Source organism: Strongylocentrotus purpuratus, unplaced genomic scaffold (assembly GCF_000002235.5).
Source record: "Strongylocentrotus purpuratus isolate Spur 01 unplaced genomic scaffold, Spur_5.0 spur5_contig_740, whole genome shotgun sequence".
NCBI lineage: Eukaryota > Metazoa > Echinodermata > Echinoidea > Camarodonta > Strongylocentrotidae > Strongylocentrotus > Strongylocentrotus purpuratus.
The window spans coordinates 1-26235 of NW_022145437.1; the positions used below are offsets into that span (position 1 = coordinate 1).

General features: G+C 39.6%; 1 protein-coding gene and 1 long non-coding RNA gene across 2 annotated transcripts; both read right to left on the reverse strand.

Moving 5' to 3' along the window:
• Nucleotides 1–5303: 5303 nt before the first annotated feature.
• On the reverse strand, nt 5304–6967 carry LOC115930047. Its single transcript, XR_004066811.1, has 2 exons — nt 6483–6967; nt 5304–6413 (listed from the first exon to the last, which is right to left on the reverse strand). It is a non-coding gene; the product is annotated as an uncharacterized LOC115930047 (long non-coding RNA).
• Nucleotides 6968–7239: 272 nt separating this feature from the next.
• On the reverse strand, nt 7240–25858 carry LOC762437 (hyalin). Its single transcript, XM_031000406.1, has 8 exons — nt 25608–25858; nt 22348–22596; nt 18921–19169; nt 17332–17571; nt 15774–15887; nt 13544–13671; nt 12848–13051; nt 7240–7425 (listed from the first exon to the last, which is right to left on the reverse strand). The coding sequence occupies exons 1-8, from the start codon at nt 25804–25806 to the stop codon at nt 7240–7242; spliced, it is 1569 nt and encodes a 522-aa protein (XP_030856266.1). The 5' UTR covers nt 25807–25858.
• Nucleotides 25859–26235: the final 377 nt, after the last annotated feature.

Consider the following 26235-nt stretch of genomic DNA (forward strand, 5'->3'; position numbering starts at 1 on the left):
CCCCCCCCCCCCCCCCCCCCCCCCCCCCCCCCCCCCCCCCCCAATTGCATCCTGCCCCTAATCCTATATATTTGATGAAATAGATCTTGGTAAATTGTCGCTGGAGCAAATGTCACCAGAGCCAATGTTGGGCCACCATTTACGTGTATAGATTGCAAAGGTTTATGATTTGTGTGCTTGAAAAAGAATTTGAAATGTAAGGAGTGTACAGCTGGATTGCTTCTGGCATTTGTGATCGTATGCCAAGTTGTTATGTAAAGATTGGATTGTATTGGCAGAGAATATTAAATGTTTGAATTAAAAAATGCAAAACTGTTGTCGGCTAATTTCTTGGAAATTGAAAGTCTTACTAAATGGAACGAATCTGAGAATAATGATAGCAAGAGAGAGGGTGGGGGAGAAGTGGAACACCCCCCCCCCCCCCTTTATAGTACATTAGAAATTCTGAATATTATGAGGATACTTTATTTAGAAAAAGAGATTTCCTTGTCGGGGCATTTTATATTTAAAAAAAACGCTATATTTTGACCATGATTTGCCAATCATGAATCCTTGAACATTGACGTGATAATCCTTAATGTAGCTTTCTAAACTAAACTGGGGTGGGTTGTGTGTGATACAGTGGTGTAATAAACCAGAAAAATGGCGGGGGGGGGGGGTGGGAGAGAAGAAAAAAGGTGCATCACCATCACTCTTTTTGCATGCACGTCCCACAGAACTTTTTTCAAAGTTGGGTGGGGGGAGGGGTGGGCGCTATCGTATTTACAATCGGGTAACGCGTAGCGTAAATGGCGTGGGGTCCAGGAGCAAAATGGACACTTATTCAAAAGGGTACTTATTAGACAAGAAAAGAGGCACATGTCAATGTTAAAGGAACACTTATCAGAGGTTAAAAGAGGCCCTTCTCGCACCTGAAAAGGAGCACTTGTCACAAGTAAAATAAGCATTTTTCAGATTTGAATAGTGGCATTTGAGGGAAAAAGGCACTTTTGGAATACTTAGAAAAAGTGTGTGTGTGTGTTGGGGGGGGGACTATATCCCCTTGCCCCCCCCCCCCAGAAGCACGCCCCCTGTTCATATGCAAATGTCTACTTTTTCCCTTTTGTATAAATGCTTTCATTTTGGTGGATTGTATTATCAACTGCAGCTTGTGCAAAATTTAAATAATTTACGTTATTTGCAAAATGGATTTTTAATGCATTGAATCGTTAATTTGATGAAGTCGTTCACTCATTTCCATATATATGCTTTTAGTAAAGTCAATTTTTAATGTCATATATGGGTTGAAATATTTCTGCAAGCTTTTTGAAATAAAAGCCTTTTAGATTAATGTGTCATTCGATGGCTTGCTTAAGTGATAGTTTTTTAAAGGATTAAAGTAAGACAAATTTATTTATTATAATAGAAGCAAAATTTATTCCCGAAGTAAAACCAATTACAAATTAATTAAAACTTACAAATTAAGGATAATTCAACATGAAGTAGCAAGACCATGTTTACATCATTGATTCAAATAGAAATATGTCCCTTTTGTATGAAATTTCTTCCTTTCAGCAAGAATTAATTTTGGACTACTTGACAAAATGTTTATTTCCTTAATTCTTTTATTTGATGGTGACAAGAAAAAACAATGAAGCTTAAAAAAAGTGTCTTTACTTTTATCATGAACACGCAAACATAATCTTGCTATATTACTTCCTATACCGCATACTATATATTATTATAAAACTACTACAATTTTCTATACTTATTAACACACTAGGGAATATTACTGAATAAATGTGTTGAGATTAATACAAAATATAATTTCGGTGTATATACCTTATGACTTTTGAATAACCTACATCAGTGCATATTTTCATTGCTAAGGTATTGCTCGATGTAAAGCCTATGGGTTTATATGACACACGCACTCGCACATATATACCTTTTTAAAGGGGCACGTTCCCACCAGTGTAGTTATCGCTGCTCTAGTCATCGCCATCTTGGTTCCGAAGATCGACTTCTAATTTGCATACAGCTGTAAATCAAAGTACGCGCGGCCTGGCCTGCCTTCGCCAAGCCAGCTGATCGCTGCCGATTGTGACGTCACGAAAGTGGGTGGAAACCGCAGCCGAATCTTAGAGCCGAACTGCGATTGGTATTACTTCGGCACATGTATGCGATAATCGGCATTGTGCGGGCATTCGGAACATGCCATCTGCGTAAGAGCCATATTCTGTTGGTGTCAATAGGCAGCTAGCACCGTCTGCCAGCGGGTACGTATTTAGAACGCCCTCTGGAATACGGGGAACATATGCCCCTTTAAAATATTTTTTTAGTAATTTTTGTTTTATCCCTCCAAATGTAATACAAACAAAAACAATATATCATTGAATAAAATAGAACGTTTTCAATATTAAAGGGATAGTTGAGTTCTGTTTTCAGACTGCAAATGCCTTCAAAGTGCATGGTTATTGCTCTTATTCCTATCTATGACATTTCTAGTGACCTTTTAGGACCTAAATTTGATATGAAGGTAATTTTAGACCCCAAATGTGTGAAATTTGGCCAATACGATCATACCAATTACGGCTCCACTTTCCAAAATATGGTGACTGTTAATTAATTAATTACATGATAATAACAATTAGGACATGGGCCGGTTGGTTGAGCGTAATATAACCAACACGAAACAGCCAACAAAAAGCCAACATCGGCATTGTCTGGAATACAACGTAGAAGGCGCTATTTTTTTCTTCAACGGCTGGTTCAAATTTTGAATATTTGTGGTGGTACACAAATATTAGAAACCGCTATATTTATGGATATTTCAGCCGTTTCTGAACCTATTTTGATCAAACAAAGATAATTTTGTCATTTAAATTGTATGTTCTTTCAAATTTGACAATCAGTTTTTCATTATCTCACAAAAAATTATTTTGTGTAGCGCCCTCTGCACCCAACTATCCCTTTAATTGCTTATACATAAACATACTCAAACTAAAACTCATTTGCATTTTGCAGCATATATAACTGAGCAGCATAGTAAACTTAAAGTACATAAACATAATTTATAAGACAATTTTACATGTTATTCACTCTATATAAAAACAAAAAAACTTTAACAAATCCGGAGGTTATATACACATGCCCCCCATACAAATGCACGGACGTACTCGTACAAGGAGTTCAAATTCAGATTTAGATTCAAATATTTCCTGTATGTATTGAATTAATATGAAACAAACGTTTACATTTAAGTAAATATCTAAAGACTAAATATGATACATCATAGTAAAGTTTACTGTAGAATTGTAAATAAATGAGATTTCCATGGAAGAATTACATAAAATTAGAATAGAATTAATAATTATTTTGCGTAAGTTTTCTTTAATGTGCTTCCACTCTAAAAGACAATGGGCTAAGAATGAATAACCAGAGTAAGAAAATTTTCTTTTTCTTTAACATAGAGCAGGTAATGCTGAAATTACTCTCGATATGGAAACAAGGGAAACGCTCTCGGCGGTCTCGCCTGCATTACGCAATTCGATATGATGAAAAAATGAGGTTTGGACATTATTTATAGGCAGGGTGGCCCATTAGCAGGCCCCAAAATGTGAAATCCTCTGAATAATCAGCATTATGAAGTGAATATTAACCAAGAATCATCAGGGGAATTATTTACTATTACTTGTACCAGACGTGTACGCAGGGGGGGGGGGGGGGTCAAACCATCCCCCCCCCCCATTTTTGTTTGTGTTTTGGAGGAAACCCCCTCCCTCCCTCAATTTTTTATAAAATAAATAAATATAAAAAAATTAAAAAAAAATGTGCTAATGGGTGACCAAAAAAGGGTGACCTTACCCTCCCCCCCCCCCCAACGGAATGAAATATCGACCGGCCAAATTTTGGGACAATTAAATTTTTTTTTTTTTAGGTGCGATGTTCAAATTTTAGAACCCCCCCCCCCCTTCGAAAATATCCTGCGTACGTGCCCGACTTGTGCTAAGATTGATAACTGTTATAAAATATGAATAACAAAAAATGATTTATTAATTCTCATGTTAAGTTGTGAAAAACATTATTCAAGTCAACTGACCTTTGACCTTGACTTTAAGACCTGGCATTGGTGTCATATGATTTGTGATACTTGATAACCCTTGGGTTACAAGTTTCATGGAATTTGAACGAACACTTTTGAAATTATGCTAAAAATCTTGATGTTGATGCCACAACAAAGTCCAAGTTTGCAGACCTGAAATGAAACTGGACCTTGACCTTGACTCCTAAAAGGCTAATCACATAATTGGTGATCCTTGATAACCCTTATGTTCAAGTTTCATGGAATAGGGATGTACTATGAAATTATGCCAAAAATTCAAAATCTTAATGTTGATCAACAAAGTCTAACTTTGCAGACTGAAAATGACCTTTGACCTTGACTCTGTGACCTGAAATTCTCCTCACATGATTGGGAATACTTGATAAACCTTTGGTCCAAGTTTCATTGGATAAGAACTCATACTTTCAAAATAAATTCAAAAGCGGCGCCTATATGTCACGCTTCTTGCTACGCAGGCGATAAAAATATTTATAATTACATAATGATTTATCAACGGTTTACAAATTCTTTTTTTAAATGGGATTTCCTTTTACATCAGGGTATAGCGCATGATGAAAACTCGTCGTTTAAAATTGAAACCCCCATTTGACTGTCACTACTCCCAGAGCTATCCCTAAAGTAAACACTAGCGCTATACAATGTAATCCCCCTGCCAAGACTTTGGCGGGGAGATAGAGAGGGAGAGAGAGATAGATAGAGGGAGAGAGGAAGGGAGAAAGAGTGCTAATTTTCACAATTAAAATTGTTGTTATATCACCAATTCTGGGTCATTTTGCTTCGTTCAAACTTTATTATGGTCTTCATCTAAATTATAAGTGACTTTTGGACATGAAAAATATCTTAAAACACAGTAAAATATATGTTTCCTAATTCTCATTTCCTTTCAGGCAGAGCCCCAGTAAGAGTTTGTTTACACTATGCCATATCTGCCATAACTGCCATATCTCTCGTCACGCAGAGCTGCAAGGCTCTGTCTAAGTTTTAACGAGAGAAACGAAAGTGGGGTCGTGATACCCCGGCTGATTTACATTGGTTCCTGTGTTTTAGTGGTGGGGTATAGTTTTAACGAGAGCTTTTCGTTATGGTAAAAACCTTAATTTGCATTGAAATCATGATCATTCTTTTCATGTAATTTTTCACATACTTGTAAACTTCTGCTAGAACTAACTAAATGATACTTTCAATTGTCAGACGAACATTCTGGAGTAATTCAAAAATATGTATTTGTAGACAAAAATAGCAGACCCAATAACAATCAATATGAATACTTGTAATACAATAATAATATATGCTATCCCTTTTTTTTTTTTTTTTTACATATGATCAAAGCTAAGCAGGGTATAATAGTGAAACAAAGTAGCATACATTTCCTAAAATTAAAACTTTAAAACACCATCCCATTAGGAGGGAAGCTTACCTTTTTCCCCTGTAGCTACGCCAATTAAGGCTTATATTAATTGTACCAATTACCCCAAAAAATAATCTATAAACAGCTGGAAATATAAACCTCAAAAACAATTACGTAACATCGCGCACACAGAGCCCAAGTCGGACTTGGGCTTATAACCTTAAAGTGTACCAATCAACCCAAAAAGTAATCTAAGAACAGCTGGAAATAAACCTCAAAAACATCGTGCACAGAGCCCAAGGCAATCACCCAAAAAGTAATCTATGAACAGCTGGAAATAAACCTAAAAAATTAAGGCTTTTAATAACCTTGAAATGTGCCAATCACCGAAAACAGTAATCTAAGAACAGCTGGAAATAAACCTCAAAAAACAATTACGTAACATCGCGCACAGAGCCCAAGGCGGACTTGGGCTTATAACATTAAAGTGTACCAATCACCCAAAAAAGTATCTATGAACAGCTGGAAATAAACCTCAAAAAACAATTACGTAACATCGCGCGCATCGAGCCCAATTAAGTCGGACTTGGGCTTATAACCTTAAAGTGTACCAATCACCCCAAAAAGTATCTATGAACAGCTGGAAATAAACCTCAAAAAACAATTACGTAACATCGCGCGCATCGAGCCCAATTAAGTCGGACTTGGGCTTATAACCTTAAAGTGTACCAATCATCCAACAAATTAATCTATGAACAGCTGAAAATAAACCCAAAAAATTAAGGCTTATAATAACCTTGAAATGTACCAATCACCCAAAACAGTAATCTATGAACAGCTGGAAATAAACCTCAAAAAACAATTACGTAACATCGCGCTCCGAGCCCAAGTCGGACTTGGGCTTATAACCTTAAAGTGCAATCACCCAAAAAAGTAATCTATGAACAGCTGGAAATAAACCTAAAAAATTGAGGCTTATAACCTTAAAGTGTACCAATCACCCCAAAAAAGTAACAGCTGGAAATAAACCTAAAAAAACAATTACGTAACATCGCGCACAGAGCCCAAGTTGGACTTGGGCTTTTAACCTTAAAGTGGACCAATTACCCAAAAAAAGTAATCTATGAACAGCTGTAAATAAACCTCAAAAAACAATTACGTAACATCGCGCGCATAGAGCCCAAGACGGATTTGGGCTTTTAACCTTAAAGTGGACCAATCACCCAAAAAAGTAATCTATGAACAGCTGGAAATAAACCCCAAAAAACGATTACGTAACATCGCGCGCACAGAGCCGAAGTTGGACTTGGGTTACGTACGAGCCCTATTTTTTGCATTAATTGATTAGTCCCATCACAAGTTGCTTTTACCTCACTTGCTAAAAAGGCACTTTTAAAATTCATGAATGATATTCTACACGGGTGCAGTTGTGAGTCGGTCAAAGGAGGTGCACTGCAAACCATCTTATTCCTTAATTGTTTCTTTGGTCTTATGTTTGACCTTATGTTTGATCTCGTTTTGTTTTTATTATCATATATGCATGATTTATTGAATAAAGAACAGATTTATAATTTGTGTGTTTATTATAAGTTTTAGTTGGTAATTTTTAATCAGACAATGGTGCGCTTAGAAACACCAGTATCAAGCGCCTAATAAATGTTGTGTATTATTATTATTATTATTGAGTTAGTTGAGAATATATTTGTATGTATAGGCCTACACATGTAGTATCATGAGATGGAACTACAAGATACAGAACAACATATCTTTCAGTGATTGGTGCACTTTAATATCCCATAAATTCCGTCGTGAGAGTATTCCCGCGAGTCCCGCCCACATAGCCACGGTAAAGATTGTCGTCATGCCAGAAGACATCCCCCGGGCGCCCTGGACCTTGACGTCGTGCCCTCTGGTCTCCCGCTCTTCTAGAGGATAGATGCACATTAGTCTGGGGGTCCCTTTTCCTCTGTGCCTACAAATTGTGAGAAATAATAATAATAACTCATTGTTATGGCCATGATGTTGATATTATTAATACTACTATACATCTACTTCTACAACTACTTGTACTACTGCTGCTACTAATATTACTACTACTACTACTACTACTACTATTATGACTACTACTACTGATCCTACTACTATACTACTACTTTCTACTACCAACAGTAATAATATTAGGGACTTTTAGATTGAGTGGACGAGAATGGCGTGAACGGCCACTGATCATGCGTGTCTATGGCAAGCCATTTTAACATTTATTCCTATTTCTTGATATCAAGAAATGATTTTCTGTTGTAAAGCAATGGTATTTCTTGACATCAAGAATTGAATACTTGATATCAAGAAATGATTTTCTGTTGTAAAGCAATGATAATTCTTGGTATCAAGAAATAGTAATAAATGTTAAAAACGGCTTGTCATAGACAAGCATGATCAGTGGACGTTCACGCCGTTCTCGTCCACTCAATCTAAAAGTCCCTAATTTGTGTAATCGAAGTAGCTGCAGCAGCAGTAGTAAATAGTAGTCGAAATAGTAATAACAAAAACAACAAAAAGAATAAGAATAGCAATGATATACTAAAACAAAAGTTATATTAATAATAACAATATAAATAACAACAATCATAATGATAAAAGCTACAAATCTCATTTTTTTTAATGTGCATCGCAGGGGATGCCCCAGTCTCCAAGAAATATAGTGCTCCGTCCATGCAGGAATTAAAGTTCGGTTTTTAGTTACCGTAGTGTAGGAAATAGACATCAGTGTAATTGTTGCCCGGGCATTTTGGGGGGCACGAAGATGAAACATATAGGGGACAAGACTTTCTTCTTGTTGTATTCTCAGCATCGCTCTCAAACGTGCTTATATTTTTGTGCATGAACAACTTTTGACATTAACCCATTTACAATCATTCATATCCATTCATTATAAAAAGCCATAGGATATAACGATTATCATGAGAAGTAATTAAAGTGAGTCGATATCTCACGTAAATATAGAAAAAATGATCAGGGTGTGTTTCATCAGCTTAAATTGATTTCGATATTGAGACCAATTTTATGGCTTATTAAAAACCCCCTAAACATAAAAATATTGGTTACATTTTTTTTGTTTCTGAAGCAAACTGCGCAGAATTCATTAATTGTGATTACTTACGAAATTGTTGTGGGTCATTCTCCTCGCAGCAATTATACAGCACAAAAACAGTATAGCCACGAGAACAGACGCTCCTACAGCCACCCCAGTTATGCCACCAACACCCAAGAAACTGCCCAGTGAAGTCAGCTCTGTGAATAAAATTACCGGTATTGGGAAATATTATCTTTTGAATGTAATATAATAGGGGCACAAGTGCTTTGTGAGCAATAGACTAAAATCTATATTCATCAAAAGCTTATCAATAATCTATCAATACATCTACACGAAGTAAACAAGAAGTTAAAATGTTTGCAAACAGTACACTTTCAAGTAAGCTCATGAAGCACTGGTCACAATACACTCCTTCCAGATAATAGACGTACTCCTCTTTCATTACTGAGTACAATTTATGGCCTATTTTAGATAATAATTATTTGCTCAATGGCTATGGTTATCCCCACCCAATAGAGGGTTTACCCATTGTGAAAGAGGGTTCGTTTTGGACTCCCGTCAGAATACTTCGGACCATTATCAGAGAGAACATTTGAGACAGGAAGAAACTTCGATCCTTGAGAGAGTAAACTCTCAGACATCAGACTTTCTCTAGACTTCAACGCATCAGTACATTGTATTTGTATATCTTCACGTCAAGTTTTACATGTATTTCATCGTGATAAATGGTATGCTGTACATTCAATTATATTCAATCAGTTTAATCTTGGCCATCACAAGAAGTGGGTTATTGATGTAGACAAATGCTCATGTACTCTTTACAACTCTTTTCATGTATGTTATTTCCAAAGAAGAAAAAAAGCCAGTCAGTCACTCAATAGTGTCTGACAGTGAAATCTAGCAAGTAAACGGGTTTCCTTGCATAATTTGATTATGAGGACACTGCTAACGTTTAAATTTCACAGATAGGACATACATGACATATTCATAATTCCTTCAAAGTTCTACAGAATTTGAGGTTGGCTGCAAAAGGGACATCTTTAAGTTATGAAACTGTGAATAATAAACTCTTTATGTTGTACAGCTCCCTCTCAAGGTCAAGATATTAATTAAGCTATAAAACAATGTTTCTTGAATAAAATCGGCCGATTTTCACAGAAACCTCATTCGGATTACGGAATATGGCATCAAAATGTTCCCACATATCATAAGGTGATGCTCAGGCTACAAGCCGATCGCCTGTCTGATTATCAAGATATTTATGATTGGAATTAGAAATTTCAAAAACCGTTTTCCCAACGTTTTTTTTAACACTAAAGTCTATTGGGGAAAATGAGTCTGGTAAAAACCGGTCACTCAAAGATTTTTACCTTTTTTAGGCACTTCATGATCATTTTGAAGCGCATTTTTTTAGGGTTTCAATATTACACCATCACATGCAGACACTGATAACACGTAGGGCCATGCATCTCAGATTTGTAAAACTGGAAACATTGTTAAACAATGCCTTTCAATAGGCTTGGTTTAGCTCTTGTACTGTTAGATCCTGCATGTTAAAAGTGCTAATCTACTATTCTAAACATTCCACTATGATCCCGCCCCCTCCCCCCCCCCTCCTACTCAGCAGGCATGCAGGAAGCAGTTTGGGATGGGGGGGGGGGGGAGGGGCAAACATTCCAGGGGCTCCTTCGTAATGAGTAGTAATGTAGTGGCGTAATGAGCGTGATGGGGCCGGGGGGGGGGGGAGAAAAAATCTGCATCACCATCACTCTTGCATGTTACATGCAGGCTCGGCGCAACATTTTTCAAAGTCGAGTATTAACGATTAGGCAGAGCGTAGTGTAAATTTGATTGGGGTCCATGGGCTTTGCCCCGGCGGGGGTCAAGGGATCGAGCCCCCAGAAGCTCAGGGGTTTTAGGCATTTAATTACGGTCAGATGAGCATCCAGGGGCCCTCCTTAGGGCCCTAGATGGGGTCCAGGGGGGCAAAGCCCTTGGAAGCTCGGAGGTTTTAGGTATTTAATTGCAGTCACTGAGACGAGCATCCGGGGGGCCCGCCCCGCCTTTGGACCCATGGTGTAGTCTAGAGGGCGGAGCCCCCGGAAGCTCAGGGGTTTTAAGCATTTAATTACGGTCATGCAGATGAGCATATTTTGATACCTAATTTGTGATACTGGCAGGTCACTCATTCTTTCTTTCTCTTTTTCTTTCTTTTTCTCTGTAACATACTTTTTAAAAATAGTGAGGGGGGGGGGGGGCTCAAGCCCCAGAGCCTCGCCGTTCTGGAGGCCCTGACATGAAGGCTTCTAAATAAGCATTTATTTTGCTTGACTGGGAATTTTTAATTTTCCCAACAAAACGCATAAAAAGGAGTATATTTAAAGTTTTTTAAGGAAAAAAACCCGGAAAATCATGTCATTTCAGCAATATCTGTAAATCACTGGTATAGAAATAAACATTTGAATTTTATTTTGGAGGCAACTGCCCCCCCCCCCCGGTAAGTATAAGTCAATATGGGCCAGATTTCGTTGCATGAAAATCACCCCTTTACCGGAAATTTGGGAACACAAATGCGGTCCCAGATCCCAGAGTGGAGGAAAGGGGGGGGGGGGGAGGGAGGGGCCGGCACTTTGAAATGTTGAAGTAATTAACTTTTGAGTTTTTAGAGCGTAGGTAATCTTACCGCATACTCTCGCGGGGCCAACCCCTGCAGGTGATCTATCCGTGTAGCCAAAATGACAGGTGCAGGTGTAGGACCCAACCATGTTGGTACAATTGGCATTCTCCGAGCAGTCATTGGTAGTCGTACTTGCACATTCATTGATGTCTAAAGAAGAACAGGAATAAATTATTGACGTTCAAGTTGAAATTCATTTATTTTCCAACAACAATAACGAATACGTATAAAGAAAAAGCTTTTTACGCCACATTGGTGTAAAATAGCATGAAACATGAGGACAAAAAGATAACAGTGGTGTCGACTTATTAAGCGTTTGGTTTCTATAACTGCTTTTTAGAGGAATCCATACCCAAGCCATCGGATGCCCACATATATACGTTCTCCACTCCCTGGGGAATTTTCAATGAATATTCAGGCCCCTTATTAGAGATAACTAGTCAACTGCAAAGACTTTAGCATCCTATCGCTTACCGGCTACAAATGTGTTTTTTTTTTAAATGGATGGAGTTAAGAAAATGCCTTGCCTACTTAAAGACTAGAGTGCCGTGCCGGGGATCGAACGCACAACCTTCGCATCTCCAGTCAAACGTTTCTACCACTCGGCCACGGCACCTCTATTTGCAGGTCATCCGACACTTTGTCCGGCGACAATTGCTACAGGCTTAATTTCTTTCATCAAAAGTATAGGTTTGGGTTTCAATTGGGTTTTAGGTTAGGTATAGGGCTATGCTTAGGTTTAGTTAATGTCGGGTCAAAGGTTGAATTTAGGGAGTCCGTTAGTGCAGCTACACGGTGGGCCAACTGTCGCAATTAAGCAGCATTTTTCTTACACCCCTATTGCCAATAATAATAACAATTATAGTACAGACATTTACAATGTGAATACAAAAATATGATAAACCGTTATATATTCCCATTTTTAAAGTCATAGTCTGTGTGATCTTGAGTTATAAATATTAGCTAATATTCTTTCTAAGGATATCTTATATATTTATGACTCTGCTGATGACTGAGCAGCAGCGTTTTCATAAAAACTTGTCAAAATTCCTCTTGTACCAATTTGAGCTAAAGCAATGAAAGTGGATCAAAAGCCCTCACACATAGTTATTTCATTTGGAAAACAATCGTGTTCTTCCCATTGATTTTGAGCCTTGGAATAGAATAGGTAATAATGTAAACTCAGAGTCAAGAACGGACCTATTTCCAAGCAAAACTTATGATATTATATTTCTTACGATGAAACGACCTTGGGAATATGCTATCTCTTTTTATGAAAATCAACTGTCTTTATCTTTGGTAGTTATCATCATGGCCATCTTATTCTTGCAATTCCTGGATCAATGAGATATGCAAGTAAAACTCTTTAAAGTAAAATTCTTTTAAAAGGATTGGAAGACAAAAGTAACATGTGCATAGCTGACCACATTTGGTGCATCAGCCAAAACTTGGTAAAATGATATATGACAGCACTTTTTAAAAACCCTGGTGGCCAGACATCTGTGGAAAAACAATTATGAATAGGGACAAAAAACAAATTACTTCTTTTGATGAAATAGATATCAAGGTCACATTGATCTGGACTTTTAATATAGGCTACCAAAGTCTGCTGTAAATGCTTACCCGCGATGACAGTGTCGTCGGGAGCAAAGAATATGGTCGTTGGTCCTGCGGTAGCCGACCCTCTTGAATAGCACTATCTATATCTTGTTCAAGTTGGGCCATCGTTGTAGACGGTTCGGTGATGGCTTCAGCTACGAATATCAGACTCCCTCTCTGAATTTCAATAACCGTAACTCCATAAATCGTATCAGTGTTTTGCATCATCTGTATAAGCACGCAAATAGGAAAGTGTGATTGATGAATCTTCGATAAGGTTTTGCGGTAGCAGATCTTGGCATTCGGGTAGCGCTGACGACATGGGAACTATCATGCATACATTCTAAAGAATAAAATGTTAAATCATACTTAGAAAGGGCTGGGGAGTGACCTTTAATGTTGAAACACTATAGAAGCTGCATCCAGCATAAAAAAGGGTTGAATCTACCTTTTTGAAAACATTGTCATCCCGGCCCTCTTTGAATTTTAGTGATTAGCGCAAAGGCTTGTTCAGAAATGGCGAAGTAAACACTGCGAAAACCATTGCATTTATTTTACCTGTAAATGAAAGCTGTTTTACAGAGATACAGAAAAGTCAAGCGTATTATACTTTACGTCATCATGTCTGAACAAGCCTCAAAGCAGGAGAATGGATGAGAAAGAGAGAGAGAAAGAGAGAGAGAGAGACAGATCGGTACACGGATCAGAATTCAGACCTACCACGATAATGAAATCGTTAGCCTTTGCTTGGAATTCTGGAGAATTTGGGTCACTCAGGGCATCAGTGTATTCGTAATCAATACCGTTGAGCGTTAGGGCTCGCACTGAAATGCTGAATTTGTTTGCCTCTGTCAATATAAAACAAACAAATAAAAAATAAAAAAAGAAAAATCACGATTAAAAACGATCGCACAAAATATCAAACTATAAGTCAACCTTTTTAATCTTTTTCCTCATCATTTGAAACAGTGCAATGGCATATCACACAATCTGAACATGAAGGCAGTCAATATGATAGGTGTTGAAATGGCCCTTAAGTTGATCGATTTCTAGGAAGTAACAAATTAAGTTTTTTCGTCTACTCTAGTTCATTATTCCTATTTCTGATTTTATGATCTGGTTGAATCCATGACACATGCTCCGCCGACATTTACTCTGCAAAACATGACAATAATTGCTCCGTGACATTTGCTTGGCGTCATATGCTCCGTTGTCAAATGCTCCTCCGACAGTTACTCCACCGACAGTTGCTCCGACGACAATTACTCCGCCGATATTTGCTTCTACGACACTTGCTCTGCCGGCGATTGCTCCACCGAAAATTTCTCCGCCGACAATTGCTATGCACGAGGCGATAAATGCTCTGGTTACAAATGCTCCCCAAACAACACTTGCTCCTAGCTCAGACAGTTGCTCCTCTAACAATTGCTCCGACGACATTTGGTCCTCAAAAAAAAAAATTGTCCCGTGGAAGACAAATGAACTTTTGGATCAGAGAGCGATTTTATTGTCTTTAACGTTGTACTTTTGCAGAGGAGCAATTGTCGTAGTAGCATTTGTATTTCACGGGGCGGAGCAAATGTCGGCAGAGTAAGTGTCGTTTGAGGAGCATTTGTCACCGGTGTATTTATCTCTTCATGCGGAGAAATTGTAGAAGTAGTAGAAGTGGTGGTTATTTTACCTGACTGCTAAGAAAGCATAAATGCTTGTTAATTAGAGTCGTAGGAGCAAATAGTGGCGGAGCAATTGTCGTCGGAGCAACTGTCGACAAAGCGATTGTCGGTGGAGCATTTGACGTCAAAGCCAATGTCGCGGAGCAAATGTAGCCGAGCATTTGTCGCTTTTTGCAGAGTATTTGTCACCAGAGCATTTGTCGCCGGAGCATGTGTCGGGTTACTGATCTGGGTCACGTTGTATAAAACTTGCCATTGATGGTAACTTTACCCATTAATATAAACTTCAATAGAAACATTGATTGGATTGGCTGTTCAATGATATTGCCATGGTAGTAAACGATTTGTGCACTCTCGCAAACAATGCCTCCTGTTCATTCAAGCGTGAACACATACCACACAAAAATGGTACCAAATGATTTGGGATAAAACACTCTTTCATAAGATGTATAACAATTTACTGTTCATAGATGATTTTTAAAATAATTAGGTGTAAACTTTTTTTTGACTCACAGGGTATAGAGCGGAAATGAGGATTATGAAGGAACCTTTGCAAAAGCTAGGCTTGTTCTTTTCAGGTTCAAGAGGGCAACACAATAACATGTATATGAGTTACAAAATTGTTCAAATGAACTAACTACAATGTTAAGCAAATGTCAGTTTTTTATAATATGAATAGAGTGTATATCAAATATAGTGTATTAGGTCATATTCAGCAGACAGTTATAAATGTAAATTGATGAATTTTAATTTCGCAATCAAAGATCGAATATTAAATTCTTATAAATTGTGCTATTGCAAGAAATATAATCATATGTTCAAGTCGGAATGTTTTGCCTCTCATGTATGAGTGATCTTCAAATTTTAGAATTCAACACAGTATATATTCAGGCTTTCATATACCCACCTACCATATATATAATACCCCACTCAATCCATATATATATATATATATGTATATATATATTTGTTAAATCGCACTATTATCTGTCATGATTTGACGCTCATGACTTTTAGACATTATTACCACGGTCATTGCCAAGCCGCCAAAGTTACTAGCAAAGAAGCATATCAGGTACCCTTTTACACTTAAACGGAGAGTGGCAAAATTGACATCCTACTAAAGGACATCAGTGCCAGCCTGGGATTTGAACTCCGTACCTTGCAATCCACATGCTCTGTGACTTATCAACTAGACCACAACAGCTCTACGAAATGTCAAAATAAATATGAAATATCAAAAATTTCTTTTTATAAAACACGAACACAATAAATACCTGTGCAAACATCATTCAGTCGGATGAAGGCAGGCCTGCACCGGCATTCATTCTCCACACACGTTTCTGTGTCCCGGCAGGATATAAGCTGGCTAGTGGAGCATCCCAGAGGAGCTATGTCAAAGAGAATGTTAGGTCACAGAAAAATGTATTCATTTTTTCTTTAAAAATAAGTGCAGCATGCATGAATAAAGAGTACGCAGACCAGCTCATTATGTGCCACGCATAAAAATATCATTGCTACTACTACAACTCTGAGCCCACCAGAGTCAATTTCTTTCTTTCTATATAAGCATGTTTGAAGGAACTCCTCTTTTCTGGTGCTTCCATAGAAAGGAAACATGCATAGATGATAAGAAATTCTCAGTTTAAAACATAAAACGCGTATTTCTGATTAATTATCAAAAATGCAAATTAAATCATATCGGAATAAAATTAAAGTATCTCTCATAGTAGTGTATTTTCTAGAAGTCAATATAAGGGAGTCTTTTGAGAATATACAGTGCGTCCGAGAAAAAACGAAACCGAGAAGTATCGATGTTTTATCATAACTTAATCACAACTATAATTAATGAATGATACATATTTGGAAAGCTTAGAGTCTCCTCTTTCATGTGATGCTACTCAGATGATGCATATTTCACGCATGTGTGATTAAAAGCAATTTGAAGGAAGGAAACCAAAAAGACATTTGGCGGGCGGTATCTGAATTTCGAAGAAAAATTCACATTTCTAGAAAGTTGAGTTTCTGCCCTTTCATATGACACCTCAATCAGGAAAAATGAGCGAGGAATGACAAAGTTCTGTTTGTTTAAAGTAGTGCTTGCATTTCCATAATTTTATTAAACGAATTCGTTTTCACTGGCTGCCTGCCGTATCAATAAACGAAATTAACAAAAGACTTAACTCCGTTTCGTTGACAATCAGCCGTAGACGAGAGTTTTCATGCATGGTTGATTGTCAACGAAACGGAGTTAAGTCTTTTGTCAAATCTGCTTTTTGCTACGGCAGGCACCCAGTGAAAACGAATTCGTTTGTTAAAATTCTGAAAATGTAAGGGCTACTTTAAGCAAACAGAACTTTGTTATTCCTCGCTCATTTTTCCTGATTGAGGTGTCATATGAAAGGGCAGAAACTCAACTTCCTAGAAATGTGAATTTTTCTTCGAAATTCAGATACCGCCCGCCAAATGTCTTTTTGGTTTCCTTCCTTCATATTGCTTTTAATCACTCATGCGTAAAATATGCATCATCTGAGTAGCATCAACTGAAAGAGGAGACTCTAAGCTTTCCAAATATGTATCATTCATTAATTATGGTTGTGATTAAGTTATGATAAACCATCGATACTTCTCGGTTTCGTTTTTTCTGGGACGCACTGTATATAAATTCCACGGGTTTGGAGACTATAATTATGTTATGTAATAGTGAGAGTAGTTTCTTTTCTTGTTCGGAAATCTTTCAGGAGGGACAAATTGTGCCTCCTTAGAATGCGCTAGAGGCCTCAAGTTGATTTCATTGATAAGTCTGTGCTATCGTGTTAGAACTAAACCACTTACCCATGACTGATATAACAAAGGTGCATGTTGCCGTGTTCCCACTCGGGTCTTGAGCCGCGTAAGTGACTATGTTCTGACCGACGGGAAACACATCTCCGCTACGACTCGGGGTCAGGGTCATACTGTTGGAATTATCGGATGCAGTGGGCTCCGCCCAAATCGCCGTGGCCGTTTCTGATCCGAGCTCTGTCGTTAAAGTCTGAGAGCTCGGGCAGTCAGTGATAATCGGGGCTTCATGGTCTGCAAACATAAGGAACACAATATTTTTTTCAATATATGTCACAATTTTCTTTTGTTTAATTTAATTTAGTTTTATTTATTTAATTTGTTTTTAGGGAATAAGCTCTAAAAAATGGTATGTTAATAAATTATCATTAGGATTCATTTTACGTGGTATGTTAATAAACCGTCATGCGAGGTTGCAGTCTACATTCAATTGTGTCAGGGTTACTGGTGAGTTGCAGGCGTTTGTGGTCTCATAAGATCTGTATCTTCATTTTAGGGACCACTCGCAAAACGAGGACGTCCTTGGTTCGAGAACCATGTGAAATTGTTAAAAATTTCATATAGGGGGACGTTTATTTAGGTGCTCTATTTGCATGGAGAAAGTAGGTCCTCGGTTATGTGGTAATTAAATTTCCAGATCTTTCTCGGGGTGTTTTATTTCTACACAATCTTGTGTCCTTGAATATGTCATATCTTACTGACGTGTACTGGCTATTATGAGCCCTTGATTTACAAAAGAAACGTGTGAAACGGTTACAGATAAGTTTTCAGAGAAGTTTGTGAGGTCTTGCATATCCCTGATAGCATTACGAAAGGCTCTCGTACTACTATAACACAGGAACCAATTTAAATCAGGCGGGGTATCACGACCCCACTTTTGTTTCTCTCGTTAAAACTTTGACAGAGCCTTGCAGCTCTTCGCATCTGTACTCTTCATCATCTTACGTAATAGTGTAAACATACTTTTAGGAGTAGTGAAAGTCAAATGGGGGTTTCAATTTTAAACAACGAGTTTTCGTCATGAGGGGCTTTAATGGGAACACTTTAGTATACGTACGTTCTCAGGTACAATCCTTCCTCATGCAGTGCTTGTATCCTGAATCTCATATTTTTGTAGATAATTATGCATTATCTCATCTTTAGCTTGTACCATTTTCTATCATTATTTTTAAAACAAATACCTCAATGAGCTATACATCAAAGTATTACTTTTTCTTCTTCATAATTACCCCCACCATAATACTAGCACTGTACCCTTTGCAGTACGTTCTTTTGTTTCCACATTATACTAATGTTATTTTCAATCATTGAAGGTATAATTATGACTCTCGTTATAGTTATCATTTTTCCTGTAGATTATGCACAATTGAACATTACGTTGCGACGCATGACTGATAAACAATACCATATTTTATCCTTCAATAAGGTAAACTCACATACATGTATGTCCCATTTGGCCCACGTGAAATAAATAGGTACCTGGCAATGCTGGGGTAACAATAATTGCAGGGACCCCAGGAAACATACTGATGATCGAGGCTACCGCGATAAAATGAAGACTATATATTATTACAAATACTTACCACTGACAACTATGGCAAACATGCATGTGGCTGTATTGCCTTGAGCATCAACTGCTGTGTAAGACAGAGAGGTGATTCCAATTGGAAAGTTGCCTGGATTGGTTCCCTCTCCATTGAATGTCTGTGTAAAGTCATTAGAGTTATCTGTCACACGGGGTTCTACCCAGGAAACCATTGCAAAGTCCTGGTTAAGTTCTGTGCTCACAGACTGTGTGGATGGACACTGGTCTATCACAGGCTCTTCGGTGTCTGTAAAGATTAAAATGATATAATATTATAATAATTTTTCAAAGAATCATCAGAGAAATGGACTGTTGGTTATCTTTCTTATAGCTTAATTAGTTCTAAGGAGAACTATGGCGCCGGTTCTAGAGGATATGTGGTAGGAGCTATAGTGGCTCGACGTTTCGAACAGGTTGACTATCCGTTGTCAGGAGTGGGAATAGCTGGCGTGCGTGAGCTTAAGTCACCGGGTTGCAGACGTGGGGGTACTATACATGACCGTGTGGACTTGAGTCACCGGGTACGTGTGGACTTGGGTGAGCTGCTTGTCCGTCTAGGCTGGATCGAGTCTCCGGGTTGTGGACTTGGGGGCACTCCGAATCTATCCGGCCGGCTACCGTAAAGATCCTACGGGCGCCGGGACAGTTTTTGAAGCCGTACGGGCGCCGTGGTGCTGAGTCGGCTGCTCCCAATTCTCCCGGCGTTTTTATCCGACCGTTAGGTCGTAGAGAGCCCGTGAAGTGCCCGCAGGGCACCTTACGGGTCCCGTGCGGGCTCCGGACGGTGTCCGGACGGGCCCCTCACGATTTTGGGGGGTCAATTCTCATGAAAAATCTTTACGGGAACCTTGAGGTGCGGATTTCAGAGGACACATAGTTCAGTGCACCGCACGGGACCCGGCCGGGCGCCTTAAGGACCCCGGCCGGTCCCCGGCAGGGCACCTTGAGGACCCCGGCCGGGTCCCGGCAGGGCACCTTCCGGGAGCCACGGGTGCACCTGCTCATCGGACGGAGCACGTAGCTTACCGGCCGGCATCCTTACGGGCGCCTTGCATTTCACTCGACCAATTTTCACCGGGCACCTCCCGGGCGCCGCAGAATATGTGACCACACATGCCGTAGAAAAGAAAATCGGAAGGTTCCCGTACGGTCTCTAAATCCACGGCAAGCCGCCGGGTATGGAAAATCGTACGGGGCCCGGTTTATATGTGACCTAGGCATTAGATGGCGTTGTGGTGTCGTCGAGACGCTGTGTGTGTACCCGATGTAGGCGGCGTTGTAGTTCTGCTGTGCATTGTTTCTGTGAGGCTGGTGGCTGCTTTGTGGATTCGGCGGGTGGTGGTGGTTGGTGTACGGGTGTCTGTGGCTGGGGTGTAGGCGCTGGTGGTGGTGGTGGAGGCGTGTCCGTTCACTTGTTGATGAGTGGTTTCCAGATGTTGTTGATGTAATTTGTTTTAATATATTTATATTCATATACCAATTTTATATTTATACTGGGGTCTAATCTTTGTATCTGTATAATAGAATCACTACATTTTCTGTACCGAAGTTAAAAATCTGTGTTTAACCATTTATTTGTAATTGTTTAAATGACTCAAATTATCTTCCGTGGCCAATGTTGCAGTTGTCTCCTCTTCCGCTACCACTTCTACTTTCCCACCTCCTTTCTTCATCTCGCCCTTATCCTTCCTTCTCAATCCTCTTCTCCCTCTCTCTCCTTTTGCTTTTGCTTCTTCTAATGGTTCTCTTTTGTTATAGTCTGGTTGAAATGTTATAACCTAGCTAGAGTAATTTTTTTTAATTCATACAATTGTTCATATAAGTATAGATTTTCTTCATAACGTCGCCTATATCATTAGTAGTTTGTATAATGTGTAATGCTTGAATATTGATATCGATACATTATGATAGTGTTACTATTCGCACTACCCTCTGTCTATCATGTTACTATCCTTACTTGAATCTTCTTCTTCTTCTTCCTCCTTCTCTTCTCCTTCCTCTTCATTCTCTTCTTAATCTTACCATCCTCTTTTCTTTGCTTTCTTTACTCTACACCACCTTCATGTTCTTCTTCACTTCTCTTTATCTTCTTTTTATATAAAATGACTTAGGGAGATTAAATAATAAGAAATAAGCATTTTAAAGTTAATTTTTTTTTAAACAATCTACTCATTCAACTCCAGTTCATTAATTTGAGGTTATTTAATACAAATGTTTTTATTTACTGTATTTTACATTTGTAAAACATTGCCCAATTCGGCCTTGTAGGCCGCGATGCATTGTTGTTCTTTTATTCTCAATAAAACCATTATCAATCTATCTTTCTATCTATCTATGTATAAACCCGAGTCTTGGGGCACGGTGTTGTGGCAGTGAATTTCGATGGCTTCTCGGATTCGGCGTGTGTGCCAGTGCTTCGATCGATCATTATGGAGATGAGATGACTGATGTTGTTTGGGCCTGTTTGACGATGGTGGACTTATTCCAATTGCTGAGTATGAAGCTGGTTTTGTGCTCCTTGAGTCTTGTTTCCAGATTTCTCCCAGTTTCAACAATGTAGACTTTCCACGTTTGTATTTTGTAGACTCCAGCTTTCTTTTGGTTTGGATTCATGCTTGTCTTTGTGGGTGTGATTGGGGTTTGTTGGAGGAACTAGCTGTGCCGAACTTGGATGTCTGCTGCGTGAAGGATCCGTTGAATCTTGTTAGAGGCTTGGCCGATACAGGGTAAAACAACAGTTTGTTTCTGGGGTGTAGCTACGGGTTGGTTCTCTTCATGGCTGGTGTTGGTTGCGGGCTTGCTGGCTGGTGTCCTAGCAGGACTTGATCTTATGTCTTGGGTATGTGTTGATGGTAGTTAGAGTTGAGTTGATGGGCTCGGCGTATGAGGGTGTTAAGGACTAATATTGCAGTTCAGCTGGATGGTGGAAGGATCTGTAGTGAAGATATCTATCCGTGCATGAGCTTGGTGAGCAGGCTTGCCGGATGGCAATTTGGTAACGCGGACGTCTAGGAAGGGGATGCTGTTGTTTTGCTATTCCCCACTCCTGACGACGGATAGTCAACCTCTTAGAAACATTGAGCCACTCCTACTACCCATCCTCTCCAAGCGGCGCTAGCGTTCTCATTAGAACTATAAGCTATAAACCAACAGTCTTTTCAAGACTGCACCAACAGTCCTTTTCAGGACTATACACACACTCAAGAAAGAAAGATTACAAAGAGCCCTAGCTTTTCAGGGTTACTCCCCAATCCTTCCCCTCTCCCCGATGGTGCAACCCCAAGCCTGTCTTTCTACATTACCATGCAAGTCCATACTTATGAGCAGCAATAATAATAGTATTAATATTTAAAATAATAATGATAACAGAATATTTGAAAGCGTGCATGCAACAAAATACATGTACATTTACAAGATCAACCTACCACTGACTACTATCTCGAACATGCAAGTAGCTCTATTTCCGGCAGCATCAACAGCTGTGTATGAAAGAGAGGTTATTCCCAGTGAAAAGTCGCCTGCATTGGTCCCCTCTCCATTAAATGTCAACGTAACACTATAAGAGTTATCTGACACTGTTGGTTCAGTCCAAGACACTGTAGCGAAATTCTGACCGGGCTGCATGGGAACGGACTTGGACAATGGACAGCCAACTATAACTGGTTCCTCAGTATCTGTAAAGAAAACAATTGCATAAAAACAATTATAATATAAATAATAACATTAACTGTTATGATGATTATGATGATGACTTAAGGTTAATATAATGATAATAATAATAATGATAATATCAATGTGATCCCTGCAAAAGAATAATTTTGTAGAAATTTGTACCCCCCTTTTTTATATACTTATATCAATACTGTATCTTTTACTTTGGGTAGAGACTCTATGTCTCTGATAGAAAGCTACTGTAAGTACAGTATCGATCAGTCAGTATATTATGTAATCGAAGTGGGAAAGCATTTGCCCCCTTTCCAGCTTAGAGGACACACAAACCCCGCTGAAAGAATGGAAGAGTCCAGGATACCATGTGAGGAGGGACTAAATGAGTGATTGTAATGCCCATGTGCCATATTCCACATCTTGACACTATAGCATCACAACCATCTATTGTTTTCCTCGTGTTCTTTTATTTTAGCACCCTATACCACTATAAGGGGGCGTTACATTTCTGGAGGCACTGCCCGGATGACGTATCCATGAGTGAAGACTACCAGCCAGCAGCCTAACTCTAGGATCCTTCATCCACCATAAACGAATCGGAACTACGACTTGCAACGTTTGACTCTAAGCATAAGGGAATCTTTTGACGCTTGACCCACCGCAGACATGGCTGGTTTGGAGGATCTGGCGGCCGATGTACTCGCCCGGTTGAACGCGGGTACGGAAGACGAGCTCCTTAAAGTTGCGGAGGTTCTAGAGAGGCCAGGGGGTGACGTTAGCAAGGCAAAGTCGAAGGGACGTGTTGGGCTTCTTCGAATGCTGCAGCGGTATCTGGCCAGCGAGGAAGTGGAGGAGCTGGAAGATGAAGGTAAGGCAGTATGGGGTAAGGTGACGGAGGTACTGGTTGGGAAGGTTGGGAATGTCCAAGGGAAAAGGGTTGAACAGGACGCTGATGTGAAGGAGGCTATTCAAGTACCCCAAAGCGTGACAGCAGCCGAGCCAGATGACGTTGCACCTTCCATCCCATCTCCAACGTGGCATTCCGGAAGGAGTTTAGAATTGTAGGACAAATCGGAGAACCCCAGCAGAAGGACAAGCTGTCTTTCTCCAGCCTCGCCCGCCAGATAGATAGTGGGATTCGCAAGAAATATGCCGAAGAAGAGGTGGTGGAGCAGGTGATTCGTGCCATTAGTCCTGGGCTACGGATCCGGAGCTACCTCGAAGGAAGGGCTGGCCTCGACTTGCCCACTCTTCGAAAGATCATAAGGGCACACTACAGGGAAAAGGATGCTACGGCACTTTTCCATGAGCTCTCAACTGCCGCTCAAGGACCCCGTTAGTCAGAACATGACTTTATCCTACGATCAATGGACTTGAAGCAGAAGGTGCTCTTTGCCTGTCAGGAAGCTGGGTCTGGCGTGAGATACAATGATAATCAAGTGCAGACGATGTTCCTTCATGCCGTATCCACAGGCCTTCAAAATGACACCATCCGTCATGAATTGAAGCCATACCTCACAGAAACAGGGTCCGATGAAGAGGTCTTAGTAGCACTTACTACTATTGTAGGGCACGAGATAGAGAGGCAAAATAAGTTGAAAACCAAGACGAGGCCAAGTGGCATTAATGAGATTTCTGCCTCTGGGGATCAACCTGCACCGCCACTAGAGAACCCAAAGAAGAAAACGGCAAACAACGAGGGTTCAAAAATGCCCGATTGGAATGAGATGCAGACAGCCATCCGCTCCATTGTCATGACTGAAATGAAGAACTTGGCATCCCAACACCCACCCTCTTCTACCCAAGGGCGCTGTTTTTATTTACTGTATTTTACATTTGTAAAACATTGTCCAATTCGGCATTGTAGGCCGCGATGCATTGTTGTTCTTTTATTCTCAATAAAACCATTATCAATCTATCTTTCTATCTATCTATGTATAAACCCGAGTCTTGGGGCACGGTGTTGTGGCAGTGAATTTCGATGGCTTCTCGGATTCGGCGTGTGTGCCAGTGCTTCGATCGATCATTATGGAGATGAGATGACTGATGTTGTTTGGGCCTGTTTGACGATGGTGGACTTATTCCAATTGCTGAGTATGAAGCTGGTTTTGTGCTCCTTGAGTCTTGTTTCCAGATTTCTCCCAGTTTCAACAATGTAGACTTTTCCACGTTTGTATTTTGTAGACTCCAGCTTTCTTTTGGTTTGGATTCATGCTTGTCTTTGTGGGTGTGATTGGGGTTTGTTGGAGGAACTGTGCCGAACTTGGATGTCTGCTGCTTGAAGGATCCGTTGAATCTTGTTAGAGGCTTGGCCGATACAGGGTAAAACAACAGTTTGTTTCTGGGGTGTAGCTACGGGTTGGTTCTCTTCATGGCTGGTGTTGGTTGCGGGCTTGCTGGCTGGTGTCCTAGCAGGACTTGATCTTATGTCTTGGGTATGTGTTGATGGTAGTTAGAGTTGAGTTGATGGGCTCGGCGTATGAGGGTGTTAAGGACTAATATTGCAGTTCAGCTGGATGGTGGAAGGATCTGTAGTGAAGATATCTATCCGTGCATGAGCTTGGTGAGCAGGCTTGCCGGATGGCAATTTGGTAACGCGGACGTCTAGGAAGGGGATGCTGTTGTTTTGCTATTCCCCACTCCTGACGACGGATATAGTCAACCTCTTAGAAACATTGAGCCACTCCTACTACCCATCCTCTCCAAGCGGCGCTAGCGTTCTCATTAGAACTATAAGCTATAAACCAACAGTCTTTTCAAGACTGCACAACAGTCCTTTTCAGGACTATACACACACTCAAGAAAGAAAGATTACAAAGAGCCCTAGCTTTTCAGGGTTACTCCCCAATCCTTCCCCTCTCCCCGATGGTGCAACCCAAGCTGTCTTCTACATTACCATGCAAGTCGATACTTATGAGCAGCAATAATAATAGTATTAATATTTAAAATAATAATGATAACAGAATATTTGAAAGCGTGCATGCAACAAAATACATGTACATTTACAAGATCAACCTACCACTGACTACTATCTCGAACATGCAAGTAGCTCTATTTCCGGCAGCATCAACAGCTGTGTATGAAAGAGAGGTTATTCCCAGTGAAAAGTCGCCTGCATTGGTCCCCTCTCCATTAAATGTCAACGTAACACTATAAGAGTTATCTGACACTGTTGGTTCAGTCCAAGACACTGTAGCGAAATTCTGACCGGGCTGCATGGGAACGGCCTTGGACAATGGACAGCCAACTATAACTGGTTCCTCAGTATCTGTAAAGAAAACAATTGCATGAAAACAATTATAATATAAATAATAACATTAACTGTTATGATGATTTCGATGATGACTTAAGGTTAATATAATGATAATAATAATAATGATAATATCAATGTGATCCCTGCAAAAGAATAATTTGTAGAAATTTGTACCCCCCTTTTTTTATATACTTATATCAATACTGTATCTTTTACTTTGGGTAGAGACTCTATGTCTCTGATAGAAAGCTACTGTAAGTACAGTATCGATCAGTCAGTATATTATGTAATCGAAGTGGAAAGCATTTGCCCCTTTCCAGCTTAGAGGACACACAAACCCCGCTGAAAGAATGGAAGAGTCCAGGATACCATGTGAGGAGGGACTAAATGAGTG

What these genes read in the sequence shown, in the direction of transcription:
- LOC762437 (XM_031000406.1), bottom strand. Translation starts at nt 25,806, where the DNA reads ATGCAGCCCGGTCAGAATTTCGCTACAGTGTCTTGGACTGAACCAACA. An exon ending in GTTTGCCATAGTTGTCAGTG is followed by an intron (nt 17,572 to 18,920) that starts GTAAGTATTTGT and finishes TTATGTTTGCAG; the next exon opens with ACCATGAAGCCCCGATTATC. An exon ending in CTAACGATTTCATTATCGTG is followed by an intron (nt 13,052 to 13,543) that starts GTAGGTCTGAAT and finishes GTGCTTATACAG; the next exon opens with ATGATGCAAAACACTGATAC.